The 22,259-nt window shown below is 38.8% G+C and overlaps 1 protein-coding gene across 1 annotated transcript in view; it reads right to left on the bottom strand.

Annotated features, from left to right (window-relative positions):
• The window catches only part of myo1d (myosin 1D), a 116,069-nt gene that overhangs the window by 82,539 nt on the left and 11,271 nt on the right, over positions 1 to 22,259 (bottom strand). Inside the window, exons 2-11 of the mRNA XM_005913674.2 lie at positions 13,829 to 14,037; positions 13,155 to 13,248; positions 10,311 to 10,476; positions 9,930 to 9,983; positions 8,591 to 8,686; positions 7,703 to 7,819; positions 6,544 to 6,747; positions 6,041 to 6,186; positions 5,804 to 5,918; positions 5,476 to 5,646 (exon numbers count right to left, since the gene is read on the bottom strand). Coding sequence (XP_005913736.1) covers positions 5,476 to 5,646; positions 5,804 to 5,918; positions 6,041 to 6,186; positions 6,544 to 6,747; positions 7,703 to 7,819; positions 8,591 to 8,686; positions 9,930 to 9,983; positions 10,311 to 10,476; positions 13,155 to 13,248; positions 13,829 to 14,037 — 1,372 coding nt within the window. The remainder of the gene's footprint in view (positions 1 to 5,475; positions 5,647 to 5,803; positions 5,919 to 6,040; positions 6,187 to 6,543; positions 6,748 to 7,702; positions 7,820 to 8,590; positions 8,687 to 9,929; positions 9,984 to 10,310; positions 10,477 to 13,154; positions 13,249 to 13,828; positions 14,038 to 22,259) is intronic.

Raw genomic sequence — 22,259 nt, 5'->3', positions numbered from 1 at the left:
TACGGGAAAGTAACGGTAATCGAATTACCATTTTTGCGATAGTAATCCCTTACTTTACTCGTCACTTTAAAAAAGTAATCAGATTACAGTAACGCTTTTACAAGTAACGCATTACTGCCCATCTCTGAGCATCTTTATGCATAATGCAGGTATGTATAGTTGGAAATGAAGCTGCATCACTGGTGTTTATTGATGACATGGCCCAAAATAAATATCTATACTGTCTATACTGAGAAATGCTAAATTGATAGGTGTGAGCTTTCATAGTCGTATCAAAAACAGACCAGAAAAGCGAGCGTAGAGCTGCTAAAGCCAACTAAATGGTTCTCAAATGGCTCACTCTTCTGACCTCAGCCCAGTTGAGCATGCCTTTCACCTACTGAAGACAACACTTAATGCCCAAACAACCACACACAAGCAGCACTAAGCAATGCCTGACAACATATCTCAGTTAAATGAAATCCAGCATCTGCTGATGTCTGTGGATTCATTGATAGCAAAGGTTCAGCATTTAAAGTCATACAAATAAGCTTAAACTCAAAATTACTGTATGTAGGTTTACTTACTTTTGAACATGGCCTTGAATTAAAGCTGAAAGCCCACACTTTAACTGCATGATGAGTGCAGTTTAAATAAGTTCAAACCCCTTGTGGTGTTGCAGTTATATAACACACAAATACATTCATATCCTTTGCATGGAAAACAGAGTTGCTCAGTTGACCTTGGACCTGGCTTTTCTTTATAAAGCAACAGATGACATCTTCATTTTGAATAGAGGCAAACACAATCGCTTATTTTTACACATCCAGTAACTACTCACAAATATTATTCTTGAGTTTTTTCTCAAGCCGCCAAATAACTATAAAGATCACAGACATACTTAGCCAATGAGGTGATGTTCATTGATTTGTGAATTCTGGCTTTGAAGCCTTGACTGCAGCACACTGGCCATCACCGTCTGGACCTTTGGTTCATTTAGAGCTACCATATTTAGATCATTTAGGGCTCCACCCTAAACGATTGGCTAAGGCTAGCAACAGGCTTTACTGCCTGTCACATTACATATCAGATGATTATATTGAATATCATTAAAGGAACTGCAGTCTTGGTGCTGGTTTCATTTTTTAACTCTGGAAGCTGCAGCTTGGTTGAAAGCAATGTTCTCTCTCTTTTGCACAACCTTTAAGCCATTTTGATAATTATCTGGTTCTTTTGTTACTCAGATGTCTGATTTTCCTTGTCTTTTATCGATGGGTAGGTTATCTAGTGTTATTACTTTGTTGGAAACATCTATGTGCTCATGGAATCTATTTTGATGGGAGAGGGAAAGAATACAATAATACCTAGCTCTTGTTTTCATAAAACTGTGCTTCACCCCTTTCATTTCTCTCGCGGAATGTGCACATCTCACTTCCCCTCACATAACAACTCCCAGTCTCTCACATTGCACCTCACTTTCCCTTTCCTCTTCTCTCGGTCTCCCTACATCTTCACACTTTCATCCTGCCAACTTGAGGAGCTCTGAGCTATGAGGTGAGAGTGCTTCTGTTAGTCTTTCAAGGCTGCAGAGCTCGTGTTCTCCTTGAATGCTCAAAGCCTTGAACATTTTAAAACTTTCCCAAGAACTAATTTGCATATGAATGTAGGTTAGGGTGTCTGTTTTGAGGTCACAGTAATATACAGTTTCTCTCTTGCTGGCTCTGTTTTTTTCAGTGACCCTGTGTCAGCAATGACAACACTATTTAACTTCTAAAATGTTTCATTTTTTATGACCAAGAAATTCCAAATCCATTCATAATCCATTCCATCCATATACCTGACGGATAACACAGACATACTAACAAAATTCTCATGGGTTAGTTTTCTGGTTTTTTTACTTTATAAGAGTTTCCAGAAAAACAACTGTGGGCTTGTCATGTGACACTCCATGTGTGGAGTAAAATATACAGCAGTTTGCATATCACAGCTCCTTAACTGCCAAGACAACACGTGACCAAAGACTGAGCAAATTTGTCAGCATTTTTCAATAATACAGGTATTTAACACTTTAGGTTTAAGTGTGTGTATCCAGCCACCCACCAGCTCCAACATCAGTCAGTACCAAACTAGACATGAAGCCTCCACTTCAATTAAAACTTCACTTCAAGGTCACTGAGTGTCATCATTTTAAAGAGGAACTCTAAAATGATTTGGCATGGTAAATAACATCTATCTCTATTTGTTTTTATCTACTGATTTTCAGTAAAACAGATCTATTGAGGCAAGTAGAGTGCGTTCTAAACATAAGATAAAGCTTTGGCTAATAAACAAAACAAAAAAGCATATCTATACAAAGCCATAAATCCATTTTACATTCCTCAAACACCAAAAAACAGTTCCATAAATAGAATATATGTATAGTTATAAAAAAAATAATTTAACACTAACAGTGCAATATAAATAAAGATGCCTAGGCATGATGACGGTGGCAACCCTAGACTCTAACACAGTCTACGTTATTTAAATAATCCATAGAGCGGCCAAATAGGACAAACATTCAGTGTAACAGTTATAAAATTCTTGTGTAAAGATCAGGTTCATGCAACATTACTCTGATGTCTGCACTGCATAAATAAACAAATAACAGAGAAAAACATTCAGAACTTGAGTCTAAGGAGCTTGGAAAGAAAAGCATCTGGAGCGTCCAAGCTCCTTAGACTACGATGACCTGGATGACTGAGAACCTTTACAGACATTCAGAACAGGACACATCAGGCCAACACCAGAATGATGATCTGCGTTTTTCATCCTTCATATGGCAAAGTGGCATTTTCTCTTGATGTGCATGTTTTCCTTTTCCAAGTCTCCTATTTTAGTTTCAGTACTACATTGACATAAAACATAGACTCAATAAGACCACAGGTCTGCAAGACGTACATAATTTGTGAACAATTCTAAAAAGTGAGGAATAACCGATTAAAAAAAAAAAAAGCTGCATTCTGCACATATCATGCATGTAGCTTTCTCCTTCTTTTGGGTCAAAAACTTTACCTGGCTGTCACAAAAAGCAAATAAGACTGAATGCAGTGAGATGTCCTGTCTGTCTCTTTGCTGCTGTTTCATTCAGTACTGGGGAAAGCACTGCGAGCCCCCAGGCAAAAAAACGAAAAATATATACAGTATGACAACAGACTGGATCTGACAGACTTGAAGCTTTAAATATGTTATAAACAAAAAGCACTTTTACACTTGTTTCCATGTCATTATTGTTGTTCTTTTGCTGTTTTTCTATAGGGTACATCAAACTTTAACTGGGGACAGCTGAAAAGCTGTAGAAATACACTTGAGGGTGCTGCTTACTATTATATTGTGAAGGGGTGCATATAACAGCAGTGATTTTACTTATATATGTTAAAAATACTGGCGGCTGCTGGTGTTACCTCTCAGCCTCCCAGTACATATAGCTATGGTATCAATTTGAAAATACCACATTGTTTTGTTTTCAAGTTATTGCATTCACAAGATTTCCAAAAAACATGACCTCTGATCTTGAGGTCAAGGTGAGTGAGATTTGAACTTCTCTGAGATTTTTCGTAGGTACACCTACAGTATGAATTTTAAAATCTATGTTGCCTCGTTCTCGAGTTACCGCGTTCACGCTGCCACAATACCCTATCAGCCTTTTACAACTAAGAGGTAAAAAGGAGAAGACACTCGCTACACTTCAGTTCATCCACTTTCATGCTCTTGCAATAAGCAGAACATTTAATTTAACTGCTGTTTTTTTTGTTTCAGATCATTCAAAGATCATCTTCTCTGCATTCAATGTTACTTGGAAAGCTCATCTCTTGTGGGGTCTGGACAAATTAACTTTTGAAAAGATGTTAATCTAAATGGTAATACGCACCGTTTATTCCCCCCAAAATGCCCCAGAGATCGACTAAAGGGCCCCTACAATTCACTCATTATGGCAATACTGCCTGGCAACATTAACAGCCTCCACATTGTACAGTAGTCCAGACACTGCAGGAGGAAAGTCTCTGGATAATATTTATTCATGCCAATATTGGTTCCAGGAAGTAGCAGCTAGATCACTTTACATTCAACCCCACCACTTCACATGCCTTTCAAAGTCAGAAGTCTGCTACCAGCAGCAGGAGGAGGTCGGAGTGTAGCAGAAGAGTGATGGCGAGGGGAATACTGACTCCAAGATGATAAGAGGGTAAGAGGAATACACCCCACAGTACAATCTTTACCTGATCTTGACTCATCCTGGCTTTATTCACAGTTTCTATGTCACAGTGCACTTCATTCACTTTGAACTATAACAGCAACTGCAGGGTTCACTGCCTACCGTTCACTATTCTTTCTTCACATCACATGGGACTATGCAGCCTTTCAACAGTTTTGACACAGTGACTTACTTTGTAGCCTGTTGCTTTAAGTATTTTGATCCACAGTATGCTGCCCAGAAATATACAGAGATGTTTACCTACCACCTGTCATCATTTATTTTCACTCTATCACCCTCTCCCTCCTCTCTCCTTTTCTTCCTCTCTTTTTCTCTGCATGGCTCCCCTCATGCATTTGTAAATACGCATTCTCCACTACTTATACCAACACAGCAAAGCACCAGCTCCACAAACTCTCATTGGCTGCCAGTGACATCACTTGTGCAAAGTGTTGAGTCAGACTCCAAGAAGCTCTTTCACTGACAGCTGATGCCCCCTTGTGTCCACACAGAAAACTGCAGCCCTAAAAATAAAAACACCTCCTGGATTTGAACACTAATCATCAGCTGCTCCAGACAACCTTTTACATGTTAAACAGCACTAGAAAAAGCTACATACACGCAAACCAGATCTATGACGGCAAGTCACCTTAACCTCATTGTAAGCCATCTGATCTCCCGGAGAAAGCAAAGGATGTTTGCAAATTAAATTGGCTTATGTTTAGTCTAATGGTCTGCACAGACCATTAGAGTGAATTACACTGTAAGCCTGGCTGATTATTAAAGCTAACGGGATCATGTTCAGTCTCTTTCCCCAAGCACTAATCGCTACTGCACAGTGTAATCTGCCCTCTGCTGTTCTCAGGTTACTATAGCCACACAATGCCTCATTAGAAGCAAACAGCCTTGATTTTTTACATCAAAGTTTGCTGAAAAGCGTGTAGTTTTGGATCTAGGGGATAGCAGGAAATTATGAAAAAAATATTCGATTAAACTGTGCTGCAGAAATATTCCCTGTACATATTGCTCTGGATTGAGATGAAAATTACAGCCATCATGTGTTTTTAGATTGATTAATGTGCTATTTTGTTTAATATTTGTCCATAAAATGTCAGAAAGTTGCTGAAATCACAGTCTAAAACATATTTGGGTTACTGAAAGCCAGACAGCAATCAGACTTCTGACCCATTTAAAGGAGAAGAAGCTGCTGAGTTCAAAAAAAGAAGAAGATAGAGACAGCACAGCGCGCACTTCATTTTCCCTACCTTGCGGCTGGTGTAGTGGGCATGCTTGGCCAGCTTCGTATTGAGTCCTTGCAGAAAAACCTCATCAGTGACTTTGCCCACATTCATACAGGCTTCATCCAGCACAGCAAAGATGCCCTTATGCTGCTGTTCCACCAGGTCAACAATGATCTGGTTATTGAAGTAATCAATCTAATAAAGGAAACAAAGGAGTAAAAGTAACCATGATGAAACGAAAATATACAAGCAGGCAAATTAAATACCATATGATGATGTACGAAAGGATCTTAAATGAAAACTACTTGATAAAACATGTTAATGATCACTGAAAAGAGTATTTTCTTCTTACGTGTTTCCAGGGGATGCCTTCCCTCTGATACTCCTCCTGTTCCTGCTTTAGCACCAGCTGGATGAAGAGCTGCTGCAGCTTTTCATTACAGTAGTTGATGCAGAACTGTTCAAAGCTGCAGCATAAAGAATAATAACATTAAATGCAATGTGTTTTACAACAAGATACAAAGACAAATGTATTGGAAATTCTCCTTTTTTTAAAATATTTTATTTAATTATTCTTTCTTATACAGACCTGTTGTTCTGGAAAATCTCAAATCCATAGATGTCCAGAACCCCGATGACAGTGTTTTTCCCGTGGATTTTGGCGTCATAGTTCCTCACCTCAATGATGTCATTAATGCGACTCACAATCCAGCAGAACAAGCGCTCATACATGGCCTGTGGACGACAAAATCGCAGCGTGAATTGTTTGTTTTGGACTCCTTGGCAGCTTGCTGGTGAGCAAGTGCCTTGCTCATGGGCACAAGATCACCCAGTGTGCAATTAACAGTTAGAGAAGTTAAATGTCAAAATATATGAGTCACAACCCACAGTGCTGGTCCTGCAGTTGCCCACATACATTATATCCTCCACAGTCTCCAGCCTCTGTCTCGAGTCATAACACTGTGACTCATGCAAGTGTGAATCAGTGTGAACAGCAGTAGAAATATCACCAAGCACTGAGCAAAATATCACAGCCCTACAGGTGCTGGCCCACAGGCCACCGTGAACATATCGAGTATTCACAGCAATAACCTTGGCTAGCGCGTCCCGCCCGTAGTTGGCCTCTTGTGTTGTGTGCTGTTTTTCAATGACATCCCGTCCCGTGGCTACCGTGCGATAAAGCAACGCCTTCTCCACGTTTTCCTCCTTGGTGGACAGCAGCTCCCTGATCACAGACACCAGCTTTGTGTTCTCTATCAGGGTCACATCACCGTCCACTCCAAATGTCAAATTTCCCTAAAATATAGAACAAAGACAATGGCTTAGTATTTATGGCATGAAATACTAAAGTAAAACGTCTACGCTACGTGAGAAATTTAACTTAACTGAGGAACATATTCTGCTTAACGCAACTAAACTTTAATAACGTTGTGGTGCTCGTCTTTTAACAACCACTAAACTGAAATCATTTTCAGGAATTTGCTTTGAATAAACAGACATAAAAATCATAAAACAAAGCATAAACAACATTTTAAAAGTGTAAATATGATCTGATTATGCGACAAACACTATATACAGTAACAAAAATAAATAAAAATTCTCATTCACCCCACACAAATCAGCCACATCAACAAAACCACTGTCAGGTGCACTGAATAACTCATCGTCTCGTTCCTTATCAATCTTCAGGGGAATTCTTGGCTCCGTGTATTCACGTCTAACTCACATACCACCCACTTGAACACTGATGTAGCCTTAAGGAACCTCTCCCTGACTGGACTGGCCTCCCACAGCAGTACAATGCACCCCACTACACTAGAGATTTTATTTAGGAACACCATAAAGGTTCCAAGTCTTGACCCATCCTCCAAAACTCCACAGATCCCAATCTGATGGAGCACCTGCAAGATCCGCAGGACCCAGACAACCTCCTACCAACCCCAGAGGCCAATATTAGGTGCATCGCTTTAGTATTGGGGCTGGACATTTAATAATTCTTCTGATTTATCCCAAGTAATATAGTAATAATAAAAGTAATAAGAGTTTGTACTCTGGGACATCTAAGGAGCTTGGAAATTAAAGTGAGTGGACTTCTTTAAGTTTCTTGAAGATGCTTCACCTCTCATCCAAGAAGCTTCTTCAGTTCTAAGAGAAGTTTCCATGACCTGGATGACTGAGAACCTTCACAGACATACACTGGGACACAGCTGGCAAAAGAAATAAGCAGAGTTGTCGTATTACTGGGCATTACCAGATGCAGGATGGTTGCCAGGATCTTGTAAACAGTCTGAATCTCATCCCCTGTGAAACCGATCACTTTCATGGCATCAGCTACAGCTTTGAAATCAGCACCATCGTTGATGCAAGACTGGAGAGAAGAAGAAGAGACACTGAAAGTGGATCAAAACAAATAACTGGAAGGAAACAGGAAACAATCAGCAAAGCCTGAGTAACATCTTTTCAACATTTATCCCCCTTAATGGTTCAATGGAACAAATACAGATGTTAGTATACAATGTTACAGTTTACAATGTTTTTCTGTTTAGTCTTTGTGCTTTCTCCTTTCTCTTCTAATCAATCGAGTCAGGATATCACGTGTTAATTAAATAACAAACCAGCTCTTAGCTGAGATGCTTTCCTATAAAAACAGGAGTCGCTGAGGCGAACTGTGTACAAACCGCCACCTCGGCTGTGTGGTGGTGTTTTGTTCCATGACGTCAGGCAATTTGTTGCTGTCAAGTGGTTTTGCTCCTACTCATTAAGCTCAGGCAAAGACGGCAACACACAGCAGAAGTCTGAATTAAAACATATCTCAAGAGACCACAGTGAATTTAATGCACCGTGACTTCGAATTGTTAATCAATGAAATTATTTTTTCCACTTGTGCTCCAAATATGGGAGTTGCGTGGTTTGTTTCAAAAAAGCCTATAAACTGTGGTCAGGACAGACACATCTGCAAATCGTGTGCTTGATTGTATTTATCCCAGTGCAAACAAACTTACTGTCACGCTGACATTCTTTTAGGGGTTTTCATGCGTTGCCAGTTCTATAAACACATCTTAATAGTTTAATTTTTTAAAAACAGAACCACAACAAAGTTCATATGTGAATTGCAATGTATATAAATTGCTTAGATTACCTTAAGCTGGCCTCCAACTTTGATGAAATTGTATGCTTTTGGGTCCTTCTGGATGTGAAGCGAGCGTAAAAGGGAATCTGGAGCTCCTCTGAGTAGCTAGTGAAGGATAACAAAGAAAATACTTTGTTGTTTTTAATGCTGTTGACTGAAACTTTGGACATGTTTACTCATATTGAACAAAAATATGCTGCAGCCTGAGCCATTAGCATGCCAATCTTAAGTTAAGCCATTTAGGAAAAGTAAAAAGAAAAAGAAAAGATGTTTACTCCGTGGAATTTTTCCAGAGTTCAGGAAGTTGTCTAAATGATACCCTTAACTAAAAATGTTTGCTTTTCTGGTTCAAATAGCAGACCTATTAGTATGCTCCTCATGCTCAGCAAGCAATAAACAAACAAACAAACAAACAAAAACATATAAAACAACCTAGAGTGCAGAACAGGGCAGCTGGACTAGTTCTGCACTGCTCCTACCAATTTGCACGAGATGCATAAACAATTATCTGGACTTACCGATAACTTAAAGGCACAGCTTTTGTTATATATGCACAAAGGTATCATGAAATCTAGGCTACATTTGTTTTGTGATAAGAAAAGTGTTTGAGTATCCGAAACAGGTTGCCAAACATCAAACAAAGAAAGAGTTTCATTTGACAAGTTTCTACGGCAACGGTTGTGGAGTTTATCTCAATGAGTACTGCAACTATTTAATTTCCGGAATTTCTTTACCTGGATTTCTTTACCAACACAGATTGTCACTATTGTTTCTATGCTCTTTGATATTAGCGGAATATTAGTGTTGTTTTGAAACATGTTCATGTATATTTTTAAAATGGACTCCAGGAAGAGTAGCTGTGCTCTGTGTTACAGCCAATGGGGGTTCCTAATAAATAAACAAATAAATTCAACATCAAACAACCTCAACTCACTATCCTCCCACATTTGGAAACAAAAGGTCTTTTGACTCAGAAATGCTGCAGGGATTCAGAATCCTGCTGCTGAGTCTGTATTTTGCATATTAAAAAGGGGACCCTGTGGAGCTTTTCTAAAAATAAACTAAAATTGTGTTTTCATCCAGATTTCCCTGCCAAAATGTGTTGTCTGTCTTCAAGGTCCAGCTAACCTGTTTACAGACTGTTTTCATCAGTGTTTACTAGGTTGCAGTTTACTTTGATTGCACTCAGTAGTGTTTATTGTTGCACTACTGCCCACTGTTGATCACTGAATTAATGAGACACCGCTGCATTTGCATTCATGTGAATCCATATGTGCATGCACAGGGAACCTTTAACAAACAACCTTAATGATTACATGCAAATAAACACAGGTGCGCACATATTTACCTGGTAGAACGAATGAAAGCTCCTCTCGCCTTCCTGCTGGAAAATCACCCTGGACTGTTTGGAAAATGAACAAAACGTGTGTCACATAATGCTCGAAGCCTTGTCAACCAAGAAAAAACAAAATCTGTAACTATCACTGCATGATTTTGCTTTATAAACATATAAAAATAATATGGTAGGGTTAGGATGTCAGGCAGTCACTCTGGAATTACACAAACAGAAAGAACAGACAGAGACCGCCCGCTTGGAACAACGTGCTCGGCAACTACTGTAACAAACTCCAGGCACCTTCATTTTAATGCTGAAAACTTTTGCACATGTACTTAAAATATTTTAGGATCGTCATGCACTAATCAAGTCTTTACCAAATGCAATGCATACCTTCTCCAGCAGGTAGTTGTTAATATGGCCTCCGATGGGATCCCCCTTGAAGTCAAAATTAATGTCCATGTATTTGCCAAAGCGGCTGGAGTTGTCATTACGGTTGGTTTTGGCATTGCCGAAGGCCTCCAACACGCAGTTTGATTTCAGCAACATGTTCTTTACTCTGTGGGACGGCATCATGATATTAGAAGTTAAGTGGCTGATTATAGAGGACCTAGTATGTATATTAGTTACCATGGTTATGTAGCCATTATTTCAACAGCTGATGTTTGTGTGTGTATATGTCAGAGGTAATATAAGTACAGACATTCTCCACTTAAGCAGAAGCTCAGATAGTTGTGTCAAAAAACACTTTTTACTCAAACTAAAAGTGTAAAAGTACAGGCTCTGAAATGTACTCGAAGTAAAAAGTAGCTCTTTGAGGGCATTTTCAAGCCATCTGAATCTCATGTTATACTAATAAAATAATATTAATGGGAGAGAATACACAGTTTGTTTCAACCTAAATTCTCATTCTTATGAATCCACACAGCCTGAAGCTTGTGCAGGATGCAAGCAGAGAAAAACAAAGGACATTTTTTTAAAGGCACCGGTCTGCATGATTGATAGGTGACTAAAGAGAAAAGTGAGGTTAAAGTGGGATTTGATAGGCAGGGGAATTCTAGTGGTGCAGCATGGGGGGAAAGAATCCCTTAGACACTATAAAGCTGAAAATACAGACAATTCTGTGAGCAACTCTAATCAGCATCATCATTTTAAATTCAAATTTATGTCTGCTACCCTTTATGTAATCTAACACTGACCATGAACATCACAGCCACTCTGCACCAGTGCAACATCATCCATTCACCACAGTAATGCAAATTAACCTGCTTAAACCTGCTTAACCTGGACTAACCTATATTTAACTGCTGAGTATTTTCATACAACCTTTAAATAAAAAATAAAGTTAGTATACTTTAATTTCACTTACAGGATGTTTCACAATATGAAAAACAAAATGCATGACATCAAAAGCGTATCGTGCACAGATCGAATATTAACAAGCCCTAAAATAACTGAGGACATTACATATAGACTTGAAATTTCCAGTTTATCAAATGTCACTGAGCAGTCTATAACCTGCCGCCTTCTTCTCCTGACATGCCTTTACCATCTCTGAGTAAACATATCAATCAAAAATCCCACTCTGGATCGTTCAGGCCCACTGTAACCCCTGAGTACAGTTCTATAAATAATGCATAAATAAGGTTTTTTGTTGGTGTATCTTGTGATGGATACACCAACAGGATTGTTTTACGTTTTACTGTTGAAATATTAAGTGTTACAACTAAAGTAATTAGCCTGTTTTAAAAATGTAAAGAGTATTAAAAAAGATACTTGTCTAAAATGTGGGGAGTAAAAGTTCAGGGAGTAAAATTTAAATATTGTCGGGAAAAAAAAGCACCTAAAAATACCATACCGAGTACTATAACAAAATGTTTATACTTTCCAACTCTGGCCTACGCAAACCGTGTGAGACAAAAGCTGCTAAAACAAAAAAAAATAAACTCTGTTTCAAAGTGTCTTTTTGTCTGTGCTTGAATCTGTATGGAAGTGAAAGCAGATATGACACATATGGTCATTTCAAGCTAAAAGCTTCAGCTGTGAGAAAAAAAAAGTCCCGCCCACCTGCTGTCAAAGCACCTGTTTGCGAGGGATAGCCAGTTAGAAAGAAGTCAACTTAAAAAGAGGGCAAACAGCCGCCAAGTTCATCCAATTTAAAAACAGTGACTCATATGGTCTAGTATGTGGATCGAGAGATAAACAGGTAATTTATATGGGACATACATAAACACAGCCAACAACTTTAAACACTATGTGTACACAGTAACTTACTTTAGTGCCTTTTTGATAAAGACTGTATACATACGAAGCACATCCTGTCCACATACATTTCCTTCAGAATATCATTAGTATGTGAGTACGCAGTCAAACTCCTTCTACCCATCTACAATTTGTTATTTTCTAAATATCCTTTATATAATCAAATACTATACTCTTCTATACTCGAGGGTTTTAAAGCATTGGCTAATTATACCATCCTGTACTGAAATGTAATGAAGTAAACCACCAGCTGCTGTAACCTCAGCGATAAATAGAAAGCACAATTCTAAACTTTGCTCTGTGAGCAAAGAATTTTATGGATTTCAAAATGTTTATTCGTGCATAAAGTTTTAGTGTCTCTGCATTTGTCAGCACTTTGTATTCACCACCTAAATGGTTGACCGTCAAGGCTTTTCCAGCTTTTTCCCTTGACCTACATTTGGTGGACTTTGCATCAAAGCTGCTCTACTTTCTTATTATCTTGATGATTTTAAGAGACTGAAATAAAATCCGACTGTAATGTGATGCAACGACTTCTTTTTGCACAGTAACAGCTCACACCTATTCACTTATCAGTGGCTTTGACTAAGCTTAGCTGAGCTGTAACTATATCCCACTATGATCTAAAAGACCACTTGCTGATTTACTTCTAAAATTAAAGACTGACTTATTTTTAGCAACAAAACCTGTGATAAGACCTGCGAGTAGTCATCATTGCACTGGGACTGACACAAAGAATGAAGAGTTAAATCCTGTTTACTCAGAAATGTGTTGTGAGACCGTTTACACCTTCTATTAAAACATACGCGCCTGGTTGTTTTTGTTCAATAACCATAACACTGATTATTATGTGATAAGCTTTCTGCCCACAGAAGTGGTGATGCATGACAACTGGAACTCACAAGAAAACAACTTCCTTTCTGGTAATATTCACCATGTGTTTATGTGCTGACAGTGTCCATAAGAGCTGCTCACCTTTCAACTTCAGCCCTCTGATTAGGATTGGTAATAGCAGCAATGTATTGCATTATATACTTGCTGGCTTCTGTTTTTCCTGCTCCACTTTCCCCTGAAACAAAAACCAAAACAAAACAGTTTAATAACCATAAATCATGTTGGCATCTATAATTTTGTGGTGTGTTGCATGCTCTGCAAATTTAACCAACAAAATGCAAGTGGTTTAAAATGCTGAATATTTTAAACAGAAACGAGTTGAGACGTCCATGCTGGTGAGACCCATAAACAAATCCTGAGCTGCAGTTTTTGTTTTATATTCATGTTATGCACAAAACTATTTAATTCCACATTAATTATTTTTTTATTTTACAAATAATATTTGCCCGAACCACATGACAAAATGCACTCATGACGTGATCTCAGGATCTGAGGGTCTTATTTCCCTCTCTGACCACTAAGTGGTGCTTCATCCTCTCTGCGCTCACCCAGCTTGTGACCACATGAAACACTTGTTTTAGACTAAGTCACAGTGAAGTGCCTATCATCATTTTCAGCTGAATTGAGAAGACAAAATATCTGAGTCATCAGAAAACAATGTGTGAAGTCAACAGCACAAAAAGAGTTTCAACAAATGCTTTGTAGATGTAAAGGTGTCTTTTGTCTGGTCTGTGCAGGGGGGCTTCTCGTGATACCTGAGATGACAATGCAAGTGTCTTTGTTCCTCCTCTTCATGGCTTTGTAAGCAGCATCAGCAATGGCAAACAGGTGTGGCGGCCTCTCGTAGAGCTCACGGCCCTTGTACTGTTCTATGACGTCCCGGCCGTATATGTTCATGGCACGGTAAGGGTTGACAGACACCACCACCTCGCCGATGTAGGTGTAGATCCTCCCCTTCTCAAACCTGAAGAATATAAAAAAATGATTTCTTTATTGATAATCACAACCAACAAGATTAGACTGATAGCCTGGCAATGATTTCAATGATTTTCATTGAAATAATAAAGATTAACAAAACTTTTTTTGGAAACATATGTTTAAAAAAACAAAACAAAACTACAATGCAATGCCTTTACTATTCAAAATGCATAGTTTCCATGTATTTAGAAGATATAATTCTTATTATATTTTTATACAGCTCATTTACTGTATTACTCTAGAGTTCTGTATAGTCTAATATCAGACACCAGAAACCACAAAAAGCATTATAATTACAACACTGCAGAATCACAATGCTGACACAATTGCAACACTTGTCAACATCGCCCTTTTACAAATCAGTCACACCACATTTTAGACCTCTACAGATTACATTTTCACCAATTACAATAGCAGAAAGGCATTTATGAAATATGAACAAACTGTGACACCAGCTTAAGGTTCCCCATCTTGCTTTATTTGCATGTTACAATATCATGCTGCAGATGTTATTAGCGTGCTCTGTGTTAGACGCTGTTTTGAATGTATCTGTTGTTATGGAGGTTAATATCAAATAAGGAAGCTGTTTAAATAATAACTGATGGCTTATGGAGAAGGGTTGGGTTAAATCATTGTGAACCAGCAAAGCACTATTAACAGATATTCCAGTGTATTTTGGGGAAGTCTTTGTATATAGTATGTTTTTCTAAGTTTTCTAAAGAGACATCCCCAGATTTCTGTGGAAGCCCCCAACAGGTCTGATGTTTTCCCTAATCCACATCCCACCCCTTTGGGATGAACCGCTGACCAATCTGACCAGATTGGAGCATATCCAGCCACAGGAGTCAATTAGGTTTTTTCTTCTTCAGTTTAAAAAAAAAACAAGCAAAATTGCTGCCAAACATATAATAGTTCATGTTAAAGTTGCTCTACCTCTGGCTACCTTTCCCGCGCTCTAACTTTCTGTGCCCTTTTCTTTCACCCACACAATCTTTCTCTCCCTCTCCTGGCTTTTCCCTCTCCCTGAGGCCGCCTGCCTGACTTCCTTCCTCTCCAAAATGGACTAGGATGCCAGTTTCTCTCCACAGAAGAATGGTCTCTTTCTCCACAGCTGCCAAACCTCTGCTGCTGCATTCGCAAACAACCCTAAAAGCATATTATGACTGCTGAGTCAGACGATGAGAGAGGTTAAGTAGTCCTCAACACTTCGATATTGCTGCACATGAACACATTTGTCAATATAAAAGTCTTTGAGCACCATCCCAAATTGTTGATGGGTGTCCAAGACTCTCATTTTGTTTATCAGCATATTTAAAAGGAGATAAGCCTCGGCCCTGTTAATCTATTTTATGCGCCCTAAAATGGCCTCTGTGTGACATTTGGATTCAAGGTGATCGTAAACCAACCTTCCAGTGCAGGAAATTGGCTCTATTAAAAAAAAAAAAGGAAAAGTTTCCATCAGATTAGATTTATCTTTCATCAGTTGCAGTGTCCCATGGAAATAGAAACTAAATACTGGTTTATGGTCATATCTCTAGACCCAAAGAAGCACAAGTACTAAGAAAACAGGAAACAAGAGAACAGAAAATTCTAAGAATGTAAAACAGCAAGGCACACACTCAGATTAGCTCATTCCTGTGTTTAGATTGACTGACACAGTGTCATAGGTGGCAATGACATACCACACACACGTGTCCTGAAAGAGGATCAACCAGAACAAGGTTAGATAAAACAAAAACACAAAACAAAACACAGAAAACCGAAGGTATTCTGTGGTGTTTGCTATGCATGCATAATATAATGTGTTTATTTTCAGCCAACATGGCCCATCATCGTGTTACTTTTCAGTTACACTAAATATATAAAAGAAATTCTGACATTTGAAGACCAGAGCAAATATTAAAACCACCAGTTAATCCAAGCACATGGAGATTGAATGTTCAGGTTCACAACAATGTCCCTAAGCAGCTAAGCTAACTTGCTAGCAACTCCTCCCCTGGTGCTACAGTAAAAGACCTATTGTGCCCTCCACAAGCAGGAGGCTGCTGTGTGCCAGCACCATTGTTTAGACATCAATTGGAGGTCTTTGTCTGAGACGGGGCCTCCATCTCCTACCGCATGGGTCGACACAGCGAGCTGCCCACTTAACTCACATGTGCAATAGTTTCTGGTGGACAATACTTTACGAGATGGGAGGGGTGTATCGGAAATCCCAGCCGGGTCCGCCCAGATGGGAGGTGACAGGGTCTACCACCATAATGACAAATGTGCAGGTATTTTTATAGTGTATTAGACATTATGCTGGTGAAGTGTCTGCTGGGGACTAATTGGGTGGAGAAAAACACAGTGTGTATGTGTGGAAAGAGTGAGATGGGAATATGGGAATACATCTACAGACAGACTGAACTGTGCTTGTTTTTTCCAAAACAGCCTGTATAACAAAAGAAGAAGCCACAGTGACACCACCCATTGCTTTCTGATATCCTGTTTTGTTTGGAGCAAGAAGTGACCTCATTTGAACCAGAAGGTGGAGTGTTATCACCTTGGTTAGCAAGATATATTCACAGTATATGGGTGGGTGGTAGAAGGATTAGGTATCGAACCCAACCGTGGTTTTGTAGTAGGATATTAACATATTTATTCCTTCTGTTAAATTGGGTACTATCAAGGTCTATGGTCACTGAGTCGCTTTTACGGCAAGCTTGAAATGTCCAACTACACAACTGAAGTTTCTTGTTCTACGTTAAATTAATTTCTGGAGGATGCTGTTCATTTTTTACCTCATTGTCTAAAGTCCTCATTTAGAAATAAACTAATAAAATTACACAGTTTTGTGTATTTCATGTGCTTGTTTTTTCAAAAACTGACCTCAGTATTAAGTATAGTATTAAGTGTACTTAGTCTTAAATTACTATACTGATTATATTTCCAGGAAATGTGTTAATAAATGTTTTAATTCATGCAGACTTGGCATGAATTATGACCTTCACATAATCGATCCAGTCTAATACATATGGAAGATTTTACACAACCCTCTGCAGCGATACATGCAGGCAAAAGGATCAAAGATCAAACAAACACGAAGTTATTGATTTAAGCCGTGATTAACAATGTTTGATAAAAACACGATGATAAAAAAAAAAAGTTGCTAAACCCTCATGATAAGTTTTTTTTTTTAAATATAGGATAAGAAGCTTTAAACGTTCTGCTAAATGAGTCCTAAGTCTGGCTGACACATGTCAACATATCATTGGTACAATAACATAGCAGCAATAAACCACATGAGATGACCTAATTACAAGTGAAGTAGCAGGTAAAGCTGGGTAGCTAAAAATAGGTCAGTGCGTGCAGAATCATACATTATTTATATCAATATAATTTAATGTTGCAATACATCAAGTGTGTCTTCAGTAAACTGTTATTTTGTGCAGCTCGCCACTCATTTCACCATCAGTCACTGTGCAACAGCAAGGAGGGAGACACTGTGCAGTAATAACACATGTGAATGACTTAAAGCTTGAAGTTATATTTTGATGTTAAAACTACATGACTGACAGCAGACAACAACGCTGATTAACTTTGAGAAAACAACAATGTGGGCCATAATGCTAATAAAGAAATCTCTCTTTAAAGCCACCAGACTCTGCTGGCAAAAACAGTGATTTTTAAGTTTACAGTTGGTTACCAACTGCTGCCTCAGTAAACAAAGGACTCCTGTGTTTTGTAAGGTAAAATTACTGTTAGTGAACTCTGGAGTTTGCTTCCTTGTCAGAAAGAACAGGTAAAGTGGTGAAACCATAAATAAAGCATATACATATAAACCAATATTAATGTCTTTCAGGTGGTTAAAATCTGTTCTGCTGGTAACTGTGTCCACAGCAGTACATGGCTTTGGTTTCTTTCACCTGCTGCTGTGTGCTTAGGGGCGTGGCCTACTGGTATGCACACTTATTGTAGATCAGAACTGCATTAAAACCCCACTACAAAGAAACTGAACTATTCCTGAGTCATAGAAAGTTGATCTTTAGATTCATATTTATGAATGCTTATACCCTGGTCAGTGCAAGTAACATCACATTTTGCATTTTGAAGTAAATATCAATTTATGTCAAGATATTTTTGTCACTACTGCAAAGCAAAAGTGAATCGAGGCATAGGCAGAACCTTTCTTTGAGCAAACACCGCAGGGAAACGCATATAAATATTATTACTGTGTCCACCACAATGCCAGTGTCAGACTGGCATTGTGGGTTTCAATTTCCCTTCCAATAGTAAAACATTACACACTACACAAACAAAGAGTAATCTAATCATTCAACATGCTCATGATTCACTGTGAAGTTGTATAGTCAGGACTGACACAGAGGGCGAGTTTATTCCGCAAAAAGCCCAGAAGAAACCCGTTTTCCCCACCTAGGTTTATAAATATCAGAAGAGGAGAGGAGAGGAGAGGAGAGGAGAGGAGAGGAGAGGAGAAGCGAAACTCAATCAGTTGGAGCATGTTAGCTGAGATAAAGGGCTGGCTGATCCATCTGTTCCACTCTGATTTAGAAGGATTTAAATGACACACAGGAAAAAGATTAGAGAACCTTATGGGCCATAATAGCCTCCCAGAAATGTTATTTATAGGAGCACTGAAGCTGAATCAGATTTCAGTTTGGTCAGGTTATCTGTCTGTTTTAAAATCAGATAAAAAATTAAATAAGGGATTAAAGTGACACATTGGGCAGTACATAAATCTGCAGGTGTAATAATGCGACTCTCTTTACATCCTCTCTCACTTCCTCCCATCATCCAACTTTCTGTCTGCCCAGCTGTGAAAGGAAGTGTGGCTAAACTGGTCTGACCTGCAGTCGTGTGATCTCCTTCCAAAGAGGTCTCTCCTAAGGGCTGCCAGGAAATGGCAGAATCAGACAGGAAAAAAAAGAGAAGCAGGAGATGGAGAAGAGCTGAAGAGAAAAAGGGAGTAGGAAGATGATCTTTGCTGATGACTACTCCATGGCCTGACTTTCAACTAAATTATCATTTAATGATTAATGTTGCTAAAATAATCACGGTGACATGTATTATTTCAATGTGATCACAAGCCACTAGCAATGCACACCCATCTGCAGACACGTCAACACCAGTCCTAACCAAAAACACAGACGGGGTTGAAGGCTAAGTCGAATGGAAGAATACATTTAAAATTTCAATTTTGAGAAAAATTATGATTTCACTCTATATACTGCTTCTTGATTTTATTTTTAACATAATATTGTTAATCAATTTTATACTGATGACCCCCCGATCTATCACACTGAAATTTAAACAATAATCCATCTGATCTTGGTTTTTAGAACCATTTTTCAATCTCATATTTAAAGACAGAAGACAAAACGTCCCTCATGCTTTTACTAGGTTCAGATTGGACAACTGCAGTTATCATATAGGAGTGGGCATCTCATCGCAGTTTCTGCTGGCTGAAATGCTCCAGTTCGGCAGACTGGTAAGCATAAATATGAATTCATTTGAACTTCACAGGGTTAAAAAAACAAAACAAAACAATGCACTGGTCACCTAAATTGACCATGGATGTGAATGTGAGTATGAACCAAAAGCTGTTAGTCATGTGATCAAGACTGGGCTTTCTTATAATCCGCTCCTAAACCTCGACTTGACGGTATCAGAGTGTAACCATCACAATGTTTCACTACACGATAGGGCTGTGCGATATGACCAAAATCTCATATTTAATCTCATCTCATAAGAATTCTATCGTCCCGATAACGATATAAATCACAAAAATGTAACATTTTCTGTAAATTCTGAGAATCTCGGGCAGCTCGTCATGCGTGAAGTGTTTCCAGCTGGGCGTCATGTAGCTGGAGTCGAGTGTTTTAACCGGTGCATGAAACGATACATTTTTAGACATAAGTTGTAACAGCCACCGATTTCTTTGTGAGTATTTATTACACGGCGTGCTGCGGGGAAAAGCCTGTTCTAACGTTTGAGTCTAAGGTTTATTTTTTTAGCACCTGGCGGCTCTTTTTTTTACTTCTCATCCGTAAATAATCTGCTCTTTCACGTAATTCAGTTTATTTTGAAAAGCCTCAACAGGATCTTGAGCTTTATTGTGAAAGGTTTATGTGGAACATAAACAAGCGGACACGCGAAGGTGTTACCGTCGTTGTTGCTAACAACAACGCATAAAAACAGGCGCTTGTCCTAGTGTGGTTATATTAAATATAAGAGAAATAGAGAACTTTAAGAAATTAATATAGCCACTACAGTGACCATCAAAACGATGAAAAAAATATTGCCGTAAACAGTTTATTTTGCGACACCACGAAACAAACGATAGCGTAAAATGAAACGATAGACGTTTTTATATGGTCATCCGATGTATATCGTAATATCGAACAGCCCTACTACACGATGAGGTTGAGTCTGCCTACAGGCATCTGTCTGCTTCTTCTAGATTCCACCTTGTCTCAATGAGACATGAGCAGATCAACACACATATTTACCCTTAAACAGACAGAGACCAATGTTTTTTCACTCTAACATGGTACTCTGTCTCCCCTCTAAATACCAGGACAAACTTTTGCCACACATGTCTACAACCCTACTGCACATATACACATATGACAAGTTTCCCTCAGATGTGAATTACAGAGCAAAGCCGAGCACAACCGCTGTCTCCAATCTTGTTTGGGTGGGTCTTTTTTATGGTTAACTTGGGGAGGAGTACAAGCAAATTATAACATTTTCTCACCAAGAAGCACACCCCATCTTCCCAGAAAAGGAATAAACTCAGGAAAGAATTCGGAGGTAAATGTGACTCAAATAACGAAAGGAAAAAAGCCTTCTTCAACAAATCACCCTGAAGCAACTCACAGTGATGCCGTTATAACATTTTATATGATTTTCTGTCTCTACTTAGCACTCATACAGAGACTTGTTGCAGGATCAGCATTTTAACTCCTAAAGTTCAAATAAAGCAGGCGAGGAATTCATGTTAAAAATTAGACCAGTGAGGCTTAAGCACACTTGCAATGAAAAAGTGGGTGTCTGAACTGTGCCCTACATCTGATGGTGCAATCTGTGGCCCACATCAGGTTGAGCCGAGATACTCTGTTGTCATCATTGTGAGTGTGAACTTCAGGGTCACCGTAGGAATTATGAAGGGCAGGGAGATAATCTGTGTCTGTTCCACTTTTAAACTCTGTGTTCATTACCATCACTGCTCGTGTTTAGAGTCACAGCAGCCTGCTTTAATGCTGGGTAAGGGAAGACCTTATCTTCTCTTAAAAAGCCATAACAAAAACCATGCTGCTTATTTTAGCTTTTCTGCTTCTCCCCATAAGTGTAGGCCTGAAACAATTAGTATTCATTTTTGTACTAAACAACTGCATATCTTTTTCCAGCAAATATGCCAAATGGGCCAAACTTTTAATGGTTCCAGGTTTTCTTATGCAAGGATTTTAAACTTGTTTTAATAACATAAAATAGCACTGTACATCTATGTGTGGGTCACTGAATAAAAGTCTTCTGAAGATGTAAGATATGAGTCTCTTTTAGTAATATCTTGATGCATGCTCAAATCAGCCACGTAAGGAAAGCTCAAAAAGTTGATCCTGTTCATCTGGACGTAGGTTTTCAATGAAATGTTTCTTTCACTCACAACACCATGTCCAGATGAACAGAATCAACTTTTTGGGCTTTCCTTACGTGGCTGATTTGATCCACCCATTTCTCCACTCCCTCTCGCTGGTCAAACACATCAAATTTTTCTTTAAACAGCAACATGCTAAATTGCTTTACTAATAGTAAATTTTCCTCACTCTTGTTTTACAAGATCCATCACCACCAAAAAGCTAAAATACCATTTGATCTCGTTCACGGAAGATCTTGATCAGTGGTCAATGTAGCTGCAGCTGGTGATGGTATCTACTGCTCTGCTTTAGAGATCTTTTGCAAGCTTTAACATCATTTTAACCAGAACCTTGCAGCAGGTGGAGAGCTGGTCGTGTGCTGTTATGAGGCTGCAAAGCAAAATGAAGACTACTGCCAACATTTGCAGGATGCAGGAGTTCATCCGGAGGATGACAGACCTATTAGAGAGCAGCTGCTCAGTTATTTGTGTCAAAGTACTTGGCAAATGAAATATTTGCAGAAGACAAAATTATGAACAGAAGTATTTATTAATTCAATTAGAACCCCCCC

Source organism: Haplochromis burtoni, unplaced genomic scaffold, assembly GCF_018398535.1.
Source record: "Haplochromis burtoni strain Fernald_Lab_line unplaced genomic scaffold, NCSU_Asbu1 Contig_6, whole genome shotgun sequence".
Classification (NCBI taxonomy): Eukaryota; Metazoa; Chordata; class Actinopteri; order Cichliformes; family Cichlidae; genus Haplochromis; species Haplochromis burtoni.
Note: the sequence above shows the minus strand (reverse complement) of the source record. Positions and strands in the feature narration are given on the sequence as shown.